Source organism: Fistularia commersonii, chromosome 8 (genome assembly GCF_037954325.1).
Source record: "Fistularia commersonii isolate RoL2024-O1a breed Wild chromosome 8, RoL_Fcom_v1.0, whole genome shotgun sequence".
Taxonomy (NCBI): domain Eukaryota; kingdom Metazoa; phylum Chordata; class Actinopteri; order Syngnathiformes; family Fistulariidae; genus Fistularia; species Fistularia commersonii.
The window spans coordinates 4,309,363-4,325,599 of record NC_141291.1 but is presented as its reverse complement, the minus strand read 5'-3'; the positions used below and the strand labels follow the sequence as shown (position 1 = coordinate 4,325,599).

The 16,237-nt window shown below is 55.8% G+C and overlaps 1 protein-coding gene across 23 annotated transcripts in view; it reads right to left on the bottom strand.

Annotated features, from left to right (window-relative positions):
* Nucleotides 1-16,237, bottom strand: part of bltp1 (bridge-like lipid transfer protein family member 1) — a 56,121-nt gene that overhangs the window by 4,544 nt on the left and 35,340 nt on the right. For 5 of the 23 annotated variants that reach the window (XM_086150555.1, XM_086150560.1, XM_086150559.1 and 2 more), the window contains 31 exons: nucleotides 15,436-15,642; nucleotides 14,476-14,711; nucleotides 13,533-13,777; nucleotides 13,325-13,430; nucleotides 12,756-12,853; nucleotides 12,494-12,682; nucleotides 12,242-12,410; nucleotides 11,964-12,175; nucleotides 11,629-11,712; nucleotides 10,838-11,036; nucleotides 10,388-10,752; nucleotides 9,162-9,311; nucleotides 8,660-8,769; nucleotides 8,465-8,588; nucleotides 8,279-8,391; nucleotides 7,761-7,854; nucleotides 7,292-7,351; nucleotides 5,392-5,660; nucleotides 5,097-5,312; nucleotides 4,837-5,017; nucleotides 4,583-4,763; nucleotides 4,275-4,436; nucleotides 4,058-4,197; nucleotides 3,779-3,974; nucleotides 3,351-3,551; nucleotides 3,094-3,270; nucleotides 2,254-2,391; nucleotides 1,922-2,170; nucleotides 1,684-1,837; nucleotides 903-1,060; nucleotides 447-636 (listed from right to left, as the gene is read on the bottom strand). In XM_086150555.1, the coding sequence (XP_086006681.1) occupies nucleotides 447-636; nucleotides 903-1,060; nucleotides 1,684-1,837; nucleotides 1,922-2,170; nucleotides 2,254-2,391; nucleotides 3,094-3,270; nucleotides 3,351-3,551; nucleotides 3,779-3,974; nucleotides 4,058-4,197; nucleotides 4,275-4,436; nucleotides 4,583-4,763; nucleotides 4,837-5,017; nucleotides 5,097-5,312; nucleotides 5,392-5,660; nucleotides 7,292-7,351; nucleotides 7,761-7,854; nucleotides 8,279-8,391; nucleotides 8,465-8,588; nucleotides 8,660-8,769; nucleotides 9,162-9,311; nucleotides 10,388-10,752; nucleotides 10,838-11,036; nucleotides 11,629-11,712; nucleotides 11,964-12,175; nucleotides 12,242-12,410; nucleotides 12,494-12,682; nucleotides 12,756-12,853; nucleotides 13,325-13,430; nucleotides 13,533-13,777; nucleotides 14,476-14,711; nucleotides 15,436-15,642 (5,373 nt within the window). The remainder of the gene's footprint in view (nucleotides 1-446; nucleotides 637-902; nucleotides 1,061-1,683; nucleotides 1,838-1,921; nucleotides 2,171-2,253; nucleotides 2,392-3,093; nucleotides 3,271-3,350; nucleotides 3,552-3,778; nucleotides 3,975-4,057; nucleotides 4,198-4,274; nucleotides 4,437-4,582; nucleotides 4,764-4,836; nucleotides 5,018-5,096; nucleotides 5,313-5,391; nucleotides 5,661-7,291; nucleotides 7,352-7,760; nucleotides 7,855-8,278; nucleotides 8,392-8,464; nucleotides 8,589-8,659; nucleotides 8,770-9,161; nucleotides 9,312-10,387; nucleotides 10,753-10,837; nucleotides 11,037-11,628; nucleotides 11,713-11,963; nucleotides 12,176-12,241; nucleotides 12,411-12,493; nucleotides 12,683-12,755; nucleotides 12,854-13,324; nucleotides 13,431-13,532; nucleotides 13,778-14,475; nucleotides 14,712-15,435; nucleotides 15,643-16,237) is intronic. The other 18 variants (XM_086150558.1, XM_086150580.1, XM_086150563.1 and 15 more) reach the window with 16 other exon arrangements.

The window sequence follows — 16,237 nt, the reverse complement described above, 5'->3', positions numbered from 1 at the left end:
GTGATGGCCTACGACGGCGAAGCTTCTCCCTTGCTAAAGTCGGTCGAGAAGTTGCACTTTTTCCACGATGGTTAACATCTTCCTCTGAAGGGAATGTTCGGGCGTCATGGAAGGGGAGGAAATAAATTCAAAATAATAAAAGATACTTCACGCAAATGCAACACCGCGTTGTGACACACAGGGACTGTTGAACGTATGCTACGCGCAGGATAGGCTGGTGTAGAGAGTGACGCTGCGATCGCTCGACCAATCAGAGGCCAGGATACGGTGGATCGCCACATTAGAAAGTCCTTATGAAATAGAGAGTGAATACATGTAAACCCCCAAAAACCCGTGGTATAGTGACAAATCCGCGATATAAAAGTAGACGGAAAAAAAAAAAAAAAAAAAAGTTAAAAATCCATGAAAACGAAACTTATAAAAAATAAATAGTCCCGCAATGGTACCTCTTCTCTGATAGGCTGGTGTCCACCGTGCACAGGTTGACCTTCCACTCGTCCTGCAGCTGGAGGTCGGCGTTGCTGAACACGCCCATGAGGATGCTGGAGCCCATGTAGTCCACGCGCGCCTCCGTCGAGCCCATGGTGATCTGGATCTTGTGGCTGGGCTGCTGGTTGGGGTGCTCCGAGATGTGGGCTGCGAACGAGCGGCGGCGGCGGCGACGCGTTAAGAGACGGCGATTAAAAGGCCGGCTGTTAGAATCAGCCGAAAAAGCGAGTCTCCGAACGGCTGAAGGCGGGAGCTGCGTCGTGGAAGCTAACGCTAACAGTCGGAAACCATAACATCGTGGCGGGAAGGCCGGGGTCCCCTTTGTGTTCCTTTTTATTTTTAATTTGGGCACAAGTGTGGTTGTTACCCGGGTGTGACTGCTCTCCGACGTGTAGCGGAGACGGCGTACTTACAGACCATCTCCAGGGTGTTGACGTCGATGTTTCCGCCCACCACGCCGCCCTTGGAGTCCAGCTTGGAGCGTCCGAGGCCGACCGACATGCTGATCTCCCGGTCCCGGTTGCTGCCGACGGACAGGCGGCCCTGGCTCTTCAGGCCGCTGGTGGTCCAGCTGCGCGGCGGCAAACGGCACCGTCAGCTCCGGAACACGCTCCGCCGCCGCCGCCATATGACTTTTTAATAGGTCATTATTAACATTTCATCCGCGACCGCGCTCCATCCCGCCCCAGCTGACCTTTCTGCTCCCCGGCCCCATGCATTTATTCATCCGGAGCGAGCGATTCGCCGGGTCAGAAAATAGAAAATAAAAAGTGTACGAACAGGTGATGTTGAAGAAAAAAAAAAAAAAAACATCTCTCGACATTAAAATGGGCCGCCCAGGTGTTTTTTCCTGGCCGGTGTGAATAATTCAAATAAAACCCAGAGCTTTCCATCTCAGGGGTGGAGGGTGCAGGAGGAAAATCGAGCAGTTCTGTAGATGGAAAGCTGTATTTTTTTTTTTTACCCCCCCCCTGCAAAAAATAACAGCTCTGCTTAACGCCGCGCATCGATCGGCCGGGATTTTTGTGCGATCCGGCCCGATCCCGAGGACAAAATGTGCATCGGTGAGGCCCAGCGCTGGGCTCCCCCCCTCCACCGCCATCTATTATTGAGATGCTCCACCGGACACGCGCAGATATCTGACTTTTTAAGACACACACACACACACACACTTTCACCCCGCGTCGGCCTTACGTGTTGTTCCCCATGACGTTGCTCATGTTCATCTGGACCGTCAGCTGCTTCAGGTTGATGGCGAACACCACCAGCGTCTCCCACGGCGACCCCTGCTGGCCCGCCGATTTCCCGTTTTTGCCGAAGGACGGCGTGGACGTCTTGGTCACCGAGTCTGCGGCGACGGAGGACGGGGGGAAAGGGGTCAGCGGAAGGCGGACGGGACCGGAGGACAAAAACGCCGCCGGCTAACGGCTACCTCTCCTCGGGGCGGAGGAGTCGGACACGCTCCTGGTTCGGCCCGGCGCCGGGGACTTGAGGTGGCCCAGGCTGCCGGGGGACGCGTTGCCGACGGCCGAGTGCTCGGAGAAGACGTTGGGCGACTGGGGCGCGTGCTGCTGCGTCCCCGTGCTGCCGTCCCACGTCCTCCAGTAGGCTTTGCGGCTGGACTCCGGCGACAGGTGCTGAGCGCAGATGTCGGCCGAGTCGGGAGTGGCGGGGCCGGAGGCTGGAGGACGAAGAGCGACCGTTAGCATGCACGTGTGTGTGTGTGTGTGTGTGTGTGTGTGTGTGTGTGTGTGTCGGTCCCACCTGGGAGGTTGATGGTCTGATCGCCGAGGAAGAGGCGCCTGGCGATGCTCCGCCTGTACCAGGCCCTCGGGAAGGCCAGGATCTCGCTCAGCCGCCGCATGTCGTACTTGAAGGAAGCGGAGCCGATATCGCAGACAGCTGTGGAGGAGGCCGTGCTCGTTACGTGTGTGTGTGTGTGTGTGTGTGTGTGTGTTGCGGACGTCTGGCAGGCAGGCAGGAGAAGCATTGACTCATCAGTCTTCCTCCGGGCGAGGAGGGAGGCGCGCAAGCTAATTCCTTGCTTAGCATATTGTTTTCCCGCTCCCGCCCACGTGTAGGATCTGCTTAACACCCTGTTCGCCGGCGACAGCTGACTGGAGGGAAACGCTTGGCGCAGACAGGCGATACGAGTCGCTCGGGGAAAAAACAGAACAAAAAAAAAAGAAAAAAAAAACGCCCGGCCCGCTGCGTGTGAACCTGCAGCCGTGGAGCTCGACACGACAGGCGCCCGCTAACACTCATCCTTATGTTGCTCTACTGGAATTGATTAGAAAAAGGGGAGAAAAAAGAACAAACATCTGCTGCCCGGTTAGGGTGCGGGATCAAAAACGCCAAAAGTGCTCCAAAATAAAGAAGATTTATTCTAAATAAAGTGGAAAAAAAATGATTCTCGCATGACATTCTGTGCAAACTTAGGCTCTTCCTCAGATCCTGAGATATGCATTAACATACATATTTATTTTTGGAGCACTTTTGGTGCGCGACTTTTTCTCAAACCTCTATTCACCGCCGTCACTGATTTCCTCAAAAGGGGAAAAATCCGCACGAACCGCGCGCTGCCCCTCGGTTTTGTCCGCCTACCGGAGATGTTGATGAGGGTGGTGTCCATTTTGCCGCCCTTGCCGGGGACGAAGCTGTCGGTGAAGGTGGGGCCTCCGCTGCGCCTCATCCGGGACAGGCTGACCTTGACGAACTCCAGGTTGATGCTGAGGGAGTCCTTCCTGCCCGTGACGGAGGACGGCTCCTCGTCCACCGTGCCTTCGGGGGGGACGGAGGGAGACCGTCAGCGCGCCGGAGGAGGACGGCGAGGCGGCGGACGGGCCGGCGAGCCCCCTCACCTAACGTCCCGGGGCCCGGGGGGAGGCCCGTGACGGCGGACTTCTGCTTCCCGGCGCCGTAGGGGTGGAAGACGTAGAGGGAGAAGTCGGACATGCAGGCGGTGAAGCTGAGGCCCGAGGAGTTGCCCGGGGGCCCGGTGAGATCCGATTGGCTGCTGCTGTGGCGGCTCCTGCCCAGGGGGCTCCCCAGCAGCGGGGACGCTGCAGGCGGGTACACGCATTAACTCCCTCCAGAAATGAAAGAGTTGACCTTTGACCTTTGACTTCCTTTCAAATGTGCATGGATTTACCGACAGGAGGGCGCAAGAATGGATGCAAGGGAGGCGCTCAGCCCTGCCGTCTCACACACACACACACACACACACACACACACATGCACACACAGCCCCCCCCTTGGTGCATTTGCGACAACAAACATCACCACAGACCTTTGCTGGGCGGCGGCTTGGCGACGTGCTGCCCCGGCGGCGTGGAGGAGGGCGGGTGCGGGGCCTCGGCAGGGTGGGCCCCCGCCGGGGTCTCCAGCTCGCCGCGGTTGGAGGAGAAGACCAGGTCCAGCGAGGGCAGCTTGAGCATGCACTCCACCCTGGACATGGGCAGGCAGCTGAAGCGGATCTGGGACGGCTGCGGGGGGATAAGACGGGCGAGGGTTGAGGACGGTGACCGCGGCGACCTTTTTATCGGCGGCGTGATCGCGGTACGAGTACCTGGACGCGGACGTAGACGACCACGTCCACCGGGAAGGAGGAGTAAGCCGACGTGGACGAGGACACCAGGGAGGTGGTGGACTCTTCCAGCTGCTCTACCGTGTCGAACTGGCCCATGTCCTCCTCCTGCGACGCCACGGCTGCGGAGAGGGCGGGGTTAAACGCCAACGCCGCGCGGGAAGGGGAAGGTGTCGGCGAGGACGGGAGGGCCACCGACCTGCGTAGCTCCGTTCCACGGGAGTGATGGGGATGGTTTCCAGAGCCTTCTCCAGGAAGTCCAGCAGGCAGGGGCTGATGACCATCTCCTCCGGCAGCGTCTGGAGCGCCACCCAGGCGTACAGCTTGGCCGTCTTCACCCCGCCGCTACCTTTTCCTTTGGCTGCGGGGAAAACGGCGAGAGTTCAACCGTCGGCTCTCTCCGCGCGCGGACGGACGGACGGTGCCGGTCGGATCGGGCGCTCGGCATGCAAGTAACTCGGCGTCGTTTTCGCGACATGCGTTCGAGGAGGAGGGAATGCTCAGTACCTGACGGTATAGGTGGGGGCGGGGGAGGTAGGAGCGAGTTAGTCTTGCTTTGGAGAACATTGGGGGGGCCGTTATCTTTCATACCATACAGCTTCGACTCTTTGGAGACGGTGCGGGGGAGCGAGGATCCGCGCGACGCGTTGGGAGACTCGGTCTTCAGGGTCTTGGAGTTGTAGTGCAGCTGGAAAGGAAGACCGGGGCTTTTAGGATCTTGAACCGGGCGCGGGAGAAGGGAGGTCCGACGGGGGCCCGACCTTGACGTCGACTCCTGGAATGTAGAAGACGGTGGTCTCGAGGTCGTTGGATTTGGTCTGCAGGGAGGAGGGGCACTTCTTGCCGGCGAGGAGGTGGGTGGTGGAGGTGTAGGCCGGCTGCAGCTTCTTCTTCTTGGGCGGCGACTCCTGGTCGAGGCTGCGAAGGCTGCGCTCGCAGCTCCTGCAGGGGGAGTCCGCCGGCGTCAGCCGCTGTTACCACGGCAACTTGAAACAATCGGAGACCTTTCTCCGGACGGTACCTCCTGAAGGAGATGTCCTCGTGCTCCGGCTGCTGGGTGCTGGGGTGGAGGACGCACTTCCCGCTGTCGATCTCCACGCGCACGTCCAGCTCGAAGTCGATGTTCCTTTCGGTCGCCGGCCCGCTGAAGGCGCGGTTGGCGGGCGTGCCGGGCCAGCGCTCGCCGAACAGCTGGCTGACGGCGGAGAAGCCCGACGACTTCCTGTGGGAGGCTTGGCTGAGGGGGAAGACGGGCGATGTGAGCGATCACGGGGACGCCCGGCGCGGACGGACGCGCGGAGGGGAATCGAACTCACAAAGGCCTGCGGTAGCTCGTCGGCCGCTCGCGCTCAAACTCGTCCTCCTTTTCCGAGTCCTCGGACGAGGACGTGGACAAGTCGTCCCGACGGACGTCGTCGTGCTGGAAGGGAAGCGCAGGTGAGAAGACGGCCGGCGTGCACGGCGCGCTGAAAACAGAGTGCGCGCCCTCGAGCGGGGATGAAGTATGGAGATGGCGGAGATGATGGGGGTGAGATGGCTCGTCGATGGTGACGGACAACAGGTCCACGTCGGTCTCCTCGGGGAACTTGACAAGAGGGCAGAGAGTCAGAATGAGGATCGATGAAGACGGCGTCTTTTAGCAGGAAGTCATCCCGAGGAGATGGCGCCCTGCACCTTCCCGTCGAGCGCACGGGAATCGCCGGGAGGTTCGAATCGAACCCCTCCCGTGGCCCGGGCTTTGTTTTTGCCCGGTGACAGAGCGCCATCTGCGCCCGCTGAGGAGGTCATGCACTTTACCGACAGAGAGAGACACGAGACGGGTTGAGGCTGAAATGAAAACACACACCAGATAGACCCAGGTGACAAAGGATGGGAAAAAAAACAAAAACACCCAGAGAGGGTCAGTGAGGAGACGGCGGGGGGGGGGGGGGCGGAAAGCAGCTGTTGTTGCACGGCAACCGTTTCAACATCTGCAAGTTTCCCCTCGGTAACCTGCACGATAGAACGTTTAAGATTTATTTTCCCCGCCCGACTTTCACGACAGATGCGCTTGCTTGTTAGCGATCTAAAATCCCAGATGCGCATGTGTGTGTGAAGTGTGTGACCAAGTGGAGATCGGGAGGCGTGTGTGTGTGATTGGTGTTTTCAACCCAACTAGGAATTTTCACGAGTTGTTCTTGAAGCGTTATTAGCATTACTTTGCAGAGTTAGAGCGCAGCCATCGGGATTAATATTATTATTATTATTATAAAAAATCTCAAGAGTCAGGATTAATAACCAGCGTCGTGCAAACACGTGAGTTCAAGAAAGTCCTCCAAAAATGTTTCCGGTACAGTGTTTCCACGGTGACAGAAACCCCCTTCCCCCCTTGAAAGGAGCTTGACAAACAAGTAGCGTATCTGCGGCGCCGCAGCGCTAAATTACCCAACGAGAAACACTTTCTGACACTGCGTTCAGCGGAGTGTGTGCCTGCGTGTGTGTTGCAGATGGGATGAGGAGCACGTGTGTGTGTGTGTGTGTGCCTCACATCTCCGACTGGAGTGCACGGGAGCTGCAGAATAACCACAGGATGCAAAACGGCATTAGCGTGAAACATCGATGACATGCTAAAATCCAGGAGGACCCGGCGTGACGGACAGGCGGCGGGCGGGCGGGCGGGCGGGCCGCGGCTCGAAACGCCGCCATGCATTGATCGCAGTTAGAGATCGGTTAATGCTGCAGATTCCAAACAGGATGAGACTTTAATATAAATATCTTGTTTTCTTTCTTTTTTTTTTTTTTCTCTTCCCCTTATTGTGCGGGAAAATCAATTCCCGGCAATTTGTTTACGGCGAGCGTGCCTCGGTGCGATCGCGGGCAAATTGGGGCTCTCGCGAAAAAGCGGCCACGGGCGTCCGCCGGCAGGGATGACGGAGCGGGAATTCTAATGCACTCCCTCCGCCTCCTCTTTACGAACGTGCGGATCCGTGCACGGGGAGGGAGGGGGGGGAATAATTCACAAGCAGCGCGCTGGAATCTTCTCACAGTCGCTGCCAACGTCTGCCGGATCGCCTTCATCCTGTTTGTTCCTGCGTTTATAAAAAGCCCATCAGCACCGACCGCGGGCGGAGGAGGAAGAGGAGGAGGAAACGGTGGAGAACGTCAGGTGTTTTAATTTTGTTAGATTCGTGTTTTTTATTTAGCGGGTTGATTTCCGTTTTGATTGACCGTTTTTACCTTGAATACCACTCCTGGACTGACAGGTGCAAAGGCGAGGTCCGGCGCCTGATTATTAATCTTAAATTAAACAAAAGAGTCATCAAAAAGAGCTTCAGCAAGGGTGTATATTAGAGAAAAAAAAAAAAAAAATCAAGAAAAATAAATCAAAGAGAACCCCGTCCCGCCCTTCAGTGTGTCTTTGGTGGTCCGTGAAAATGGCCGCCGCTCATGTCGGGTGAATACGGCGCCCGGCGGGGGGGTCAAACGCACCCGGTGAGTGACGGGAATGATCATGACACGTGTTCACTCGTGGGACGCACGACTGACGGGGATCAGCATACTGAGCGGACGCCGCGCTTAAAAGTCAACGGCGAGCTTCGCCGTCGGCTCGTAGAACGCCGTTCTGGGATTAAAAAGCATCTGACGCACGGTGACGGACGGACAGAGGGACGGACAGAGGGTATTTTTTCTTTTTTTTTCTTTTTACCGTGTCCTGGATGTTGAAGGTGACCCGGGGAGCAGGAGAGGCCGCGTCCACGCGGACATCCGGCAGGTCGTCCATCTCCCCTAACCTGGAACTGCTGGGGAGACGGGACAAATACTCGTCTGCGTGCGGGGAGCGTGTTTCACCGCTAGCGCGCCTGCTGGTTCGCCCAGAATGTTAGCAAAATAGTCTGTTTTTTCTTTGCTTTAATAAGACAATTAATTTCTTATTATCTTTCGTGACGGAGAATTACCATAAATTCTACACTATAAGCCGCTACTGTATTCATACGCTTTGAACGCCGCGGCTTAAACAATGATGCGGCTAATTTATGGCCCATGAAATTATGAGGCCGTTCAATTCAGACACTAAGGAAGACGGCTCGGACGGTTTTAGCGCGCAGGAGGCAAACGGCGATCAGCTTATATTTTAGAAATGACTGTCGACGGGATTCAAAAAGAACCGGTGTTTGCTTCCTGGCAGGGAGTCGGGTCGGATCGCCTCGTCCCTCCGCCTCCTACCTCTGCCTGTCCATCCTCTTCAGCGGGGGTCGACCCACGGCGGCGGAGATGCTCTTGGACCGGTTGTAACTGGGTTTGTAGCCGAGGCCCCATTTATCCTTCAGAGAGGCCGCCTGGCGGGGAAACACGGAAAATCGTAAGCGGGGACGGAATGAAGCCGTCCCGGCGGGAGGAATCGGTCCTCACCCTCATGCTGGAGCGCCGCAGCTTCTTCCGTACGTCCCTCCTGATGTCGTTGACGGCCACCGACTCCAGCTGTTGGTAGCGCTGGATCTCCTGGTTGATGGTGCCTTCGCTGGCGCCTAGTTTCCTGCGGTGGAGAAAAAGGGGTGTCAGGAACTCGCGAGTCCGCGGGAGAAAAGGCGGACGAGCGCGTCTTACTTGAGGTCGTCGATGACTTTGGCCTGTTCGTTGAGTTCCCGGAACTTCCGCCCTCGGGCGTCCATCACCTGGTTCCCCATCGGCATCTGCCGCCGCGGGTCGAAGGCCTCCTGTCGGGCCAAAGGCGCGTCGACACAAAAAACGATCACGTTAAAAAAATGTAAAAAAAAAAGGATGCCGGAGGCGATTTTTTTTTTTTTTTTTTAAGCCAATCTCAGGCGGAAAAAAAAAAAAAGATTCCCACAAAAGCTGTCAGATTGGACGTGGATTAGTTCTGATTGGTTAATCACACAGCTCACAGGACCGCCACCACAACCGCAAACCAAATCATCCCCCGCCGCCAGCGGCGCGGTGAAACCGGGCGAATGCCGAGCGGCGTCAAACCAGACGGCTCCGCGGGGCATTCGGGAGTCGGCGACCTTCATCCGTTAGAAGAGGGGAGGTCCGGGAAGCCATTTATTCGACCCAGTTCGGCACTCGGGTGGCGGTCGAGGCTACGTACACAGGACCAGGAGACAGGTCTTTGTGCACGGCCGCCCGGACTGCGGTTCGGGCGGTCGGCCGGGACGGGCGCGCTGGAGTTCAGGCCCAGGATGTGGTTGACCAGGCGGCGGCGCAGGGTCAGCCGCGGGCTGAACGGGCTCTCCGGGCTCTGTGGACATCGGCGCGTGGACGGGTGGACGGGGAGGAACCTCCTCGGAAGGTTCCTCCCCGTCCACCCGAAACCAAATCTCATAGAGGCTTGAAACTTAAAGGGCTGCATTTATTCAAAGTCATCGGTTACTGATGATCGGTTACTGAACACATGCATTAAATCAATAACTGAACACCGATCGGCTACACTGACTTCTTCTTAGCTTGGTAGCGTTAACGCATTAACCGATCACATTTATTAACTCATTCGTCGTTGGCCGTGTCGACCGATTCATCGATTAGCCGTATGAACTCGTTGATTGATCGGCTCTCTTGACTCGTTCATTGATCTGCCATATCTACTGACTCATTTGTTGATCGGCAGTGTAAACGAACACATTCATTCTTAGACAATAATGACTAATTCATTGATCTGTTATTTTAACTCAATCATACATGACAATACTGACTTTGTCATTGATCAGCTGCATCCACTCGCTGCCCGATCAGCTAAATCAGCTCACCCATTGACCAGCACTATGAACTCATTCATTGATCAACTATAGGAATTAATTCACTGTAAGGCAATATTCACTCATTCATTGATCTGTTATATTAAACTCATCAATTAGTCAACTATATTAACCGGCTCACCGACCAGCTATATAAACCCATTCGTCGATAAGCCAAATGGATCCCTTGATCGATCACATGAACCCGGTCATTGATCGGTTATATTAAGTCATACACTGACCAGCGCTATTCACTGATTCATCGAGAAGTCAAATTAACCCGTCATTTTAACTCGCTCATTGATCCTCGATAAAAACTTAATGATCAGCTCTAACGCAGTCACTGATTTTGACTCCGTTATTGATCACCTATATTAACGTATTCCCTGCTCAGCCATATGAACTCCCGCATCGATCAGCTGTATTATCTCATCCGGTGATCAGCTGCGCTGTCCGTTGATCGATAGGCTACATAAACTCATCGATACCGCCGGCGGCCTTCCGCGGTCAAGCTCTAGAGTAAAGTCCCAACTTCGGCGTCCGCTAGCGACGGCTCCGCCCCTCGTCCCCGGCGCCGGCTCACCATGTGGATGGTGGGGGACATGCTGTCGGCCTCGTCCTCGTCGGAGATGTCGCCCATGTTGACCGAGTTCAGGTCGGCCGTGTCGTCCACGTCCTCCTCCCCCGTCAGCGAGGTCAGGGTGTTGCCCAGCGCGTTCAGCCTCTTGCCGATGTTGGGGTCCATGTGCACGTCGATGCCGCACATCTTCCACAGCACGTTGAGGGTCCAGGTGCCGGCGCTGCTGCTCTCTGCTCGCAGGGAGGGCCACGTTTGAGCGGAGGCGTTTGGAAATGAAAACGAAGCGACCCGCCGGGGGTCGGACTTGCCTGCGGAAGGTTGACCCGTGGTCCTGGAACACACTTCGTACGTCCCGTCGGGAACGATACCTGAACACACGGGGCGGGAACAGATGCGTCTGTCTTATCCGGCGTCACCGACCGCCCGACCCGCGCTCGGGAAAGAGACACTCACAGGCGTTCATGACCAGGTCCCCTCGGATTTCCGGCTTCCAGTCGTCCCAGGAGGTCTCGAAGCCCTCGGCGAAGCGGATGCAGAAGTTCTTGAAGTGGCCTTTGCTCACCAGCGACTCCGAGGAGCAGGCGGTGATCAGCGTGCTCTCGATGGTCAGGACCAGGGCTGAGCCGGTGTCGAAGTCGATGCTGTGGTTGGCCTGCGGGCCGGAGAGCGGGGAGAGGATAACCATGCAAGAAAAAAAAAAAATAAGAAAGAAAAAAAAAAAAAAAAAAACAGCCCTCACCCGTCAAAAGGAAAACAGAAAGCAGGCCGGTAACAATTCACCGAGCACCCGACGGACACCTTTGGATTCTGAGGAAATTGTCTTTTTATTGGTCAGGAGTGAAAGAAACGCGGGTTGAGTGAAATGTTTCCAGCCTTTTCAGCCTGTTAAATTCGGTTCCCGAAATCAGGACGCCATCGGTGTGACTCCTGCGGCCAGGATCCAAGATTTAACGGGATACGCTTCGATTAAAAAAAAAAAAAAAAAAAAAAAAAAAGGAGGGGGGGGGGGGGGGGGCATCTTCCGAAAATGCCGTTTCTTACTCCGGTTTGGAAACAGGGTCGATCGGACACCCTCCCAAACACCAAGCAAATGGATTTCGGCGTTTGCTACGATTCCTCTCAAAGAGAAAAAGAGTGTGTCGGCGTGTTCTCCCGGCGGAGGAGCCGGAGAGGCGGGATGTTGATCACGACAAGTAACCGCACCCATAACAACACACGTCGACGGGCGGCGTGAGCGGCGTTACTTTTTGCGTGTTTTTGGGGCGGGCCGCCCGTTTGCTGGCCTCTGCTCCGGACTTGATGCCCTCGGCGTTCCCCGCCTGTCCCGTCTATGGAAAAAACAATAACAAACAGCTGGCAACATCTGGACTCCGAGCGGGCGGGCGGGCGGGCGGGCGTCGCGAAGCTTTCGCCCGATGAAAAACGCCCGACGGAACCGTTGGGATTGGAATTTTTTTTTTTTCCCAATATCGAGATATAATTAACGGAGAGCGCGAGCGGAAGCTTCTCATCCGGGATCCGGACTGATGAGAACATCTGGATTCCGAAGAAAGACCCCTGACGGGAGTCGCCCCTCTACCTGCGATGCGTTGGTGATGGGCAGGCAGATGCCCAGGTCGTTGACGGTCAGCTGCAGGAAGAGCGTGCTGAAGGCCTGGGCCGAGGTCTGCTGGATCCCCGGCAGCTTGTCCACCACCTCCTTGGTGGCCCTGTGGATGTCCTTGTTGAGGGCCAGGCGCTGCTCGTTCCAGTTGTCGTACGCCGCCTTGTAGTTCAGCCAGAAGAGCACGGCTGCGGGACGGACGCGGGCGGGTGAGGACGCCGCTCGGAGGCGAAACTCCCCGATGTGCGACTCACCTCGGTCGAAGGCCACCGGCTGGGCGAACACGATGGGTCTGTTGAGGGTGATGAGGACCGCCTCCTTGTCGGAGGAGCCGCTGATCTCCTCCTGCAGGGCGTTCCGCAGGCCGATCCGCGTCCTGAAGTACGCCACCTGGTGGAAGTCGGACCCGGCCTCCTCGTAAACCTGTTAAGCGAGAAGCCGGGTGAGGCGTCCGGTTCCTCGCCGCTACTTCGCTTTGAAAGCCGTTTCCCCGCGATGGGACGGACCTGGTGTTTGACGATCTGCCCCAAGGCCAGGTTGAGGTCCACCTGGCACTTTCCGAAGAGCTTCAGGTAGCTGCTGCTGCCCCCGGGCTGGGCTTTGCACTGGATCCGGTTGGACAGCTCCAGCTCGATCAGGCCCGTCTCGAAGCGAACCGCCCTCATGGACGGCGTGGTGGCCGTCATCTGGATCCCCTGCGGGCGACAAGCTCGCACGTTTCCCCGCCTCTCGGGTTCGTCGTCGACGACGGCGCGAAGGTGCGGTTACCTTGAACATGAGGCTCAGTGAGTAGAGCAGGATCTTGGGCTTGTCGGCGTCCGTGGAGGTGTCGTGCTCGTTCCACAGCGGGATGGGCTGCTCGCCGCCTGCGCCGACGCCGGGAGGAAAAAGAAATGATGATATAAAGTGTGCGAGACTGAAACGTACCAAGTGGGAGCGAGAGGTCGTCGGGATTCCGACTGACGGGGAGTCGCCAAACTCGGAAAAGGAGAATAAAATGTGTTTATCGACCCGATCCGAACGCGGCGTCGGGTAAACAACATAATTTGCGCTGCCAGATAAAACCGAAGGCTGCCGGGAGTTGTTCGACGCACAAAGGCCGAGCGCCCCATCCGCACCGGCTGGGGAAAACAAACACACACACACAAAAAAAGGGGTTCTTGTCACGCTTAGTTCACACGGTGCGGACGAGTGGATACACCTTTTAAAAGCGGGAAACGATTAATTTGCAGACGAAAGTGGCCGCGGCGAGAAAAAAAAAAAAAAAAAAAGGAAGAAGCTGCGGCTGGTAAAGATAAGACGGACGCTGGATCCCAGGAGGAGGAGGAGGAGCCTACCTGACACCTTCTGGATGACTTCGTTCACCTCCTTCATGAAGACCTTCTGGAGGAAGACCAGGTGGTTGAGCAGGTCCGTGGTCAGGTTGTGTTCGAAGGAGCCGATCTGCGGGGTCAGAGGGTTCAAGAGGGGGGGGGGGGGTCAGCGGGAGGTCAACCCGGCGGCGGCGGCGGCGGCGGGTTTTCCGCGCGGGACCGGGACACCCACCTCCGCCACGCAGCGTAAATAGTTGCCCTGGAGGTAGTTCCCCTGCTTTGCCGGGAAGTCGTCGGCGCCCCAGCCCTGGTCCGAGTGGCTCTCGTGGTCCTCCATGATGTACTCGCCCGACATGGTGACGGGCGGCAGGGTGAGGCTCGCCGACGGCGGCATGGTGGATTTGTCCACGGGGGAAACCTTGGACTGGAAGCAGAGCTTGTGGTTCGGCAGCTCGAACGTGAAGCTGGTCTGCGCTCCTGGAGGCGAGCGGGACGGGAAGCGTCAACAAAACAAAAAAAAAAAAACACTTGGGCACGAACCAAGTCCAAATTATCGGGAGTTAAAAAACAAAATTATTTTCTTAAAAAAAAAAAAAAATTGTCAGATTATATGAATCCTGATGAATGGATTATGCAGAATCAGTAACTCCAAGGTTTGAGGAAAGCTGCTCTAAATTGAATGTCAAAAATGTTTAACAGTGTTTATATTTAAATTAGAAATAAAGCGCAGCTCAATTCATCCACGGCCCGTCACATTTTCTGACGGCGAATCTCCCGACTTGGCAGGGAGGAGGGGGGCGGTTCGGGCCCTCGGTTGCTCTTCAGGGGTTTAAATCGGTAAATGGTGCTTCGGGGAGGTTTGACGATGCCGCTGGGGTTACACTGCCACCCTGTGGCCGTTTCCGTAACGACGGGCGGCGAGACCCGACGACATCGGGAGCGATTTGAACGCCGGCTTAGAAACGGGAAGCGTGACAACCCGGACCCAAAACATCACTCGCGTCCATCATTTTGGGTATCTCTCGAGGAATCGGGTCCAAATCGGTGAACTTAACCCTCGGCCGCAGAGTCCGGGTCGATATATTCGTCCCGGATTGGAACGGCGAACAGTTTTTTTTTGGTTCTTTAAATCAAAAATTGAACCCCGTTTTGTCACGTCCGAGGTCCCCTCTCACCCGTCATGCCGTGGCTCTTCATGCGGCCCATCTTGTACTCGGCCTTCAGCGACGGCAGCAGGGCGGCGCCGATGGTGATCCCGTCCATCATGGCGCTGAACTTGAGCACGATGGGCTTCTTCTCGAGGCCCTCCGGCAGCTGCGGGAACTCGTTGGCCTCCACGGGCGTCTGATTGATGCTGGAGGCCTTGTCCGAGGGCTGCGGCGTCGGCGTGTCCTCCCTGTTGGGAGGCTGACTGGAGGGGAAAGTGGGGCGGTTACTCCCGAAACAAATAGAAAAAAAACAAAAACAAAAAAAAAAAAAAGATGCGTTGCTATGCGGCGCCATTCAGAAAAATGCCAATATTCTGGCGAGCGTCACCTAAAACAACACATTTGCTGTCCTGAGTGCAGCTCTATGAAAACATGAGCGCAATTATTGGGAATCAGAATATTTTTGATTGCTTTTCGTTGAAAGCAGCTCAAGTGGGGAAGAATCAAAATAGAACTATAAAAAAAAAAAAAAAGAAAAGCTAAATAAAAATAAAAAGAACAATAAATATCAAAATAGATAAATAAAATATAGTCAGCAGGTATGTAAAAATATATGTAACAAAGAAGTATATGTATATGATTACACGTGGGAATTTTGCGTGCAAGTAGGGGTTGTTGTGCAGTAAAACAATTATTGTACGGAAGACAATGGATCTATTGCGCATACGTCACCATGGCGACAGCAGGGGAAATTGAGATACTGTTGTGCAGAAAAAAAAAATTGGGGGGGAACAACTGGATTTTAAAATACCGCCAGTAGAGCGAATAGAAAAATAAATAAATTAGCATCACCTCGTCCCCTAGCTAGCCTTTCTGGGGGAAAAAAAAAAAAAAAAAAAAAAATGACTGCTTTTTTTTTTGTCGGTATTGTCAGCTCTCGTCCGATCGCAAGATTTTCCCGTCCGCCGGGGAGAAAGTCAGACGTACGTGTTGGACGGCTGGCGGATGAGGTCGGAGATCTGCTTGGAGAGCTGGTGGGAGCTGCGCACCATCATGCTGTGCAGCGTGGCCGGGTGCTGCGGGATGTTGATCATGATGGCCCCGACCTTGAAGACGGCGGCGTTGTTGGTCTTCAGCCCGCGCTGGGCGCTGTACAGGGCCTGCGACTTGGCGATGTTGCATTTCACCACCGTTCTGGAAGAAACGGAGGGTTGGGGGGGTTAGCGAGCGCCTGGAAGGAGGCGCGAGCGGGCGGGGAAACCATGCATATTCCGAAATATGTCCGTGTCTGATGGACAGGCGGGAGGAGGAGGAGGAGGAGGGGGGGGTCGGACAGGCGGCCATGACACCGACAGACGGGACACGATCGATGGATGGATGATGAATCGTCCGGGGGGGAAGGGGGGGGGGGAGTCTCGATCATCCGATAGATCTGACCGCGGCCGCCGGACCCGCTTCGCACATTTCTTTGTCCTCCCGCTGTCGAAAGAGAGTCCGGTTGCCGCGGCGAGATTTATCCAGCAGGGTAATGAACTGACGCCGGCGGGGGGTCCAAATGATCCGCCTCTTCGAGCACAGGGAGGGGAAAAAAAAACAACACAAAATTGAATTAAATGCTTAAATATCAGGAGGAGATATTTGCAGCATTGTCGTTCAAATTCACCGATAATTTCCCACATTTTTTTTTTTTTGTTTGTTTTCCCCTCCTGTTACCGGGAAGAGCGGCTTCATGCACGTTCCTGAGAGGCCGGTCGCCTGGATGCGTACGGTTGATGACGGGCGACTGAGA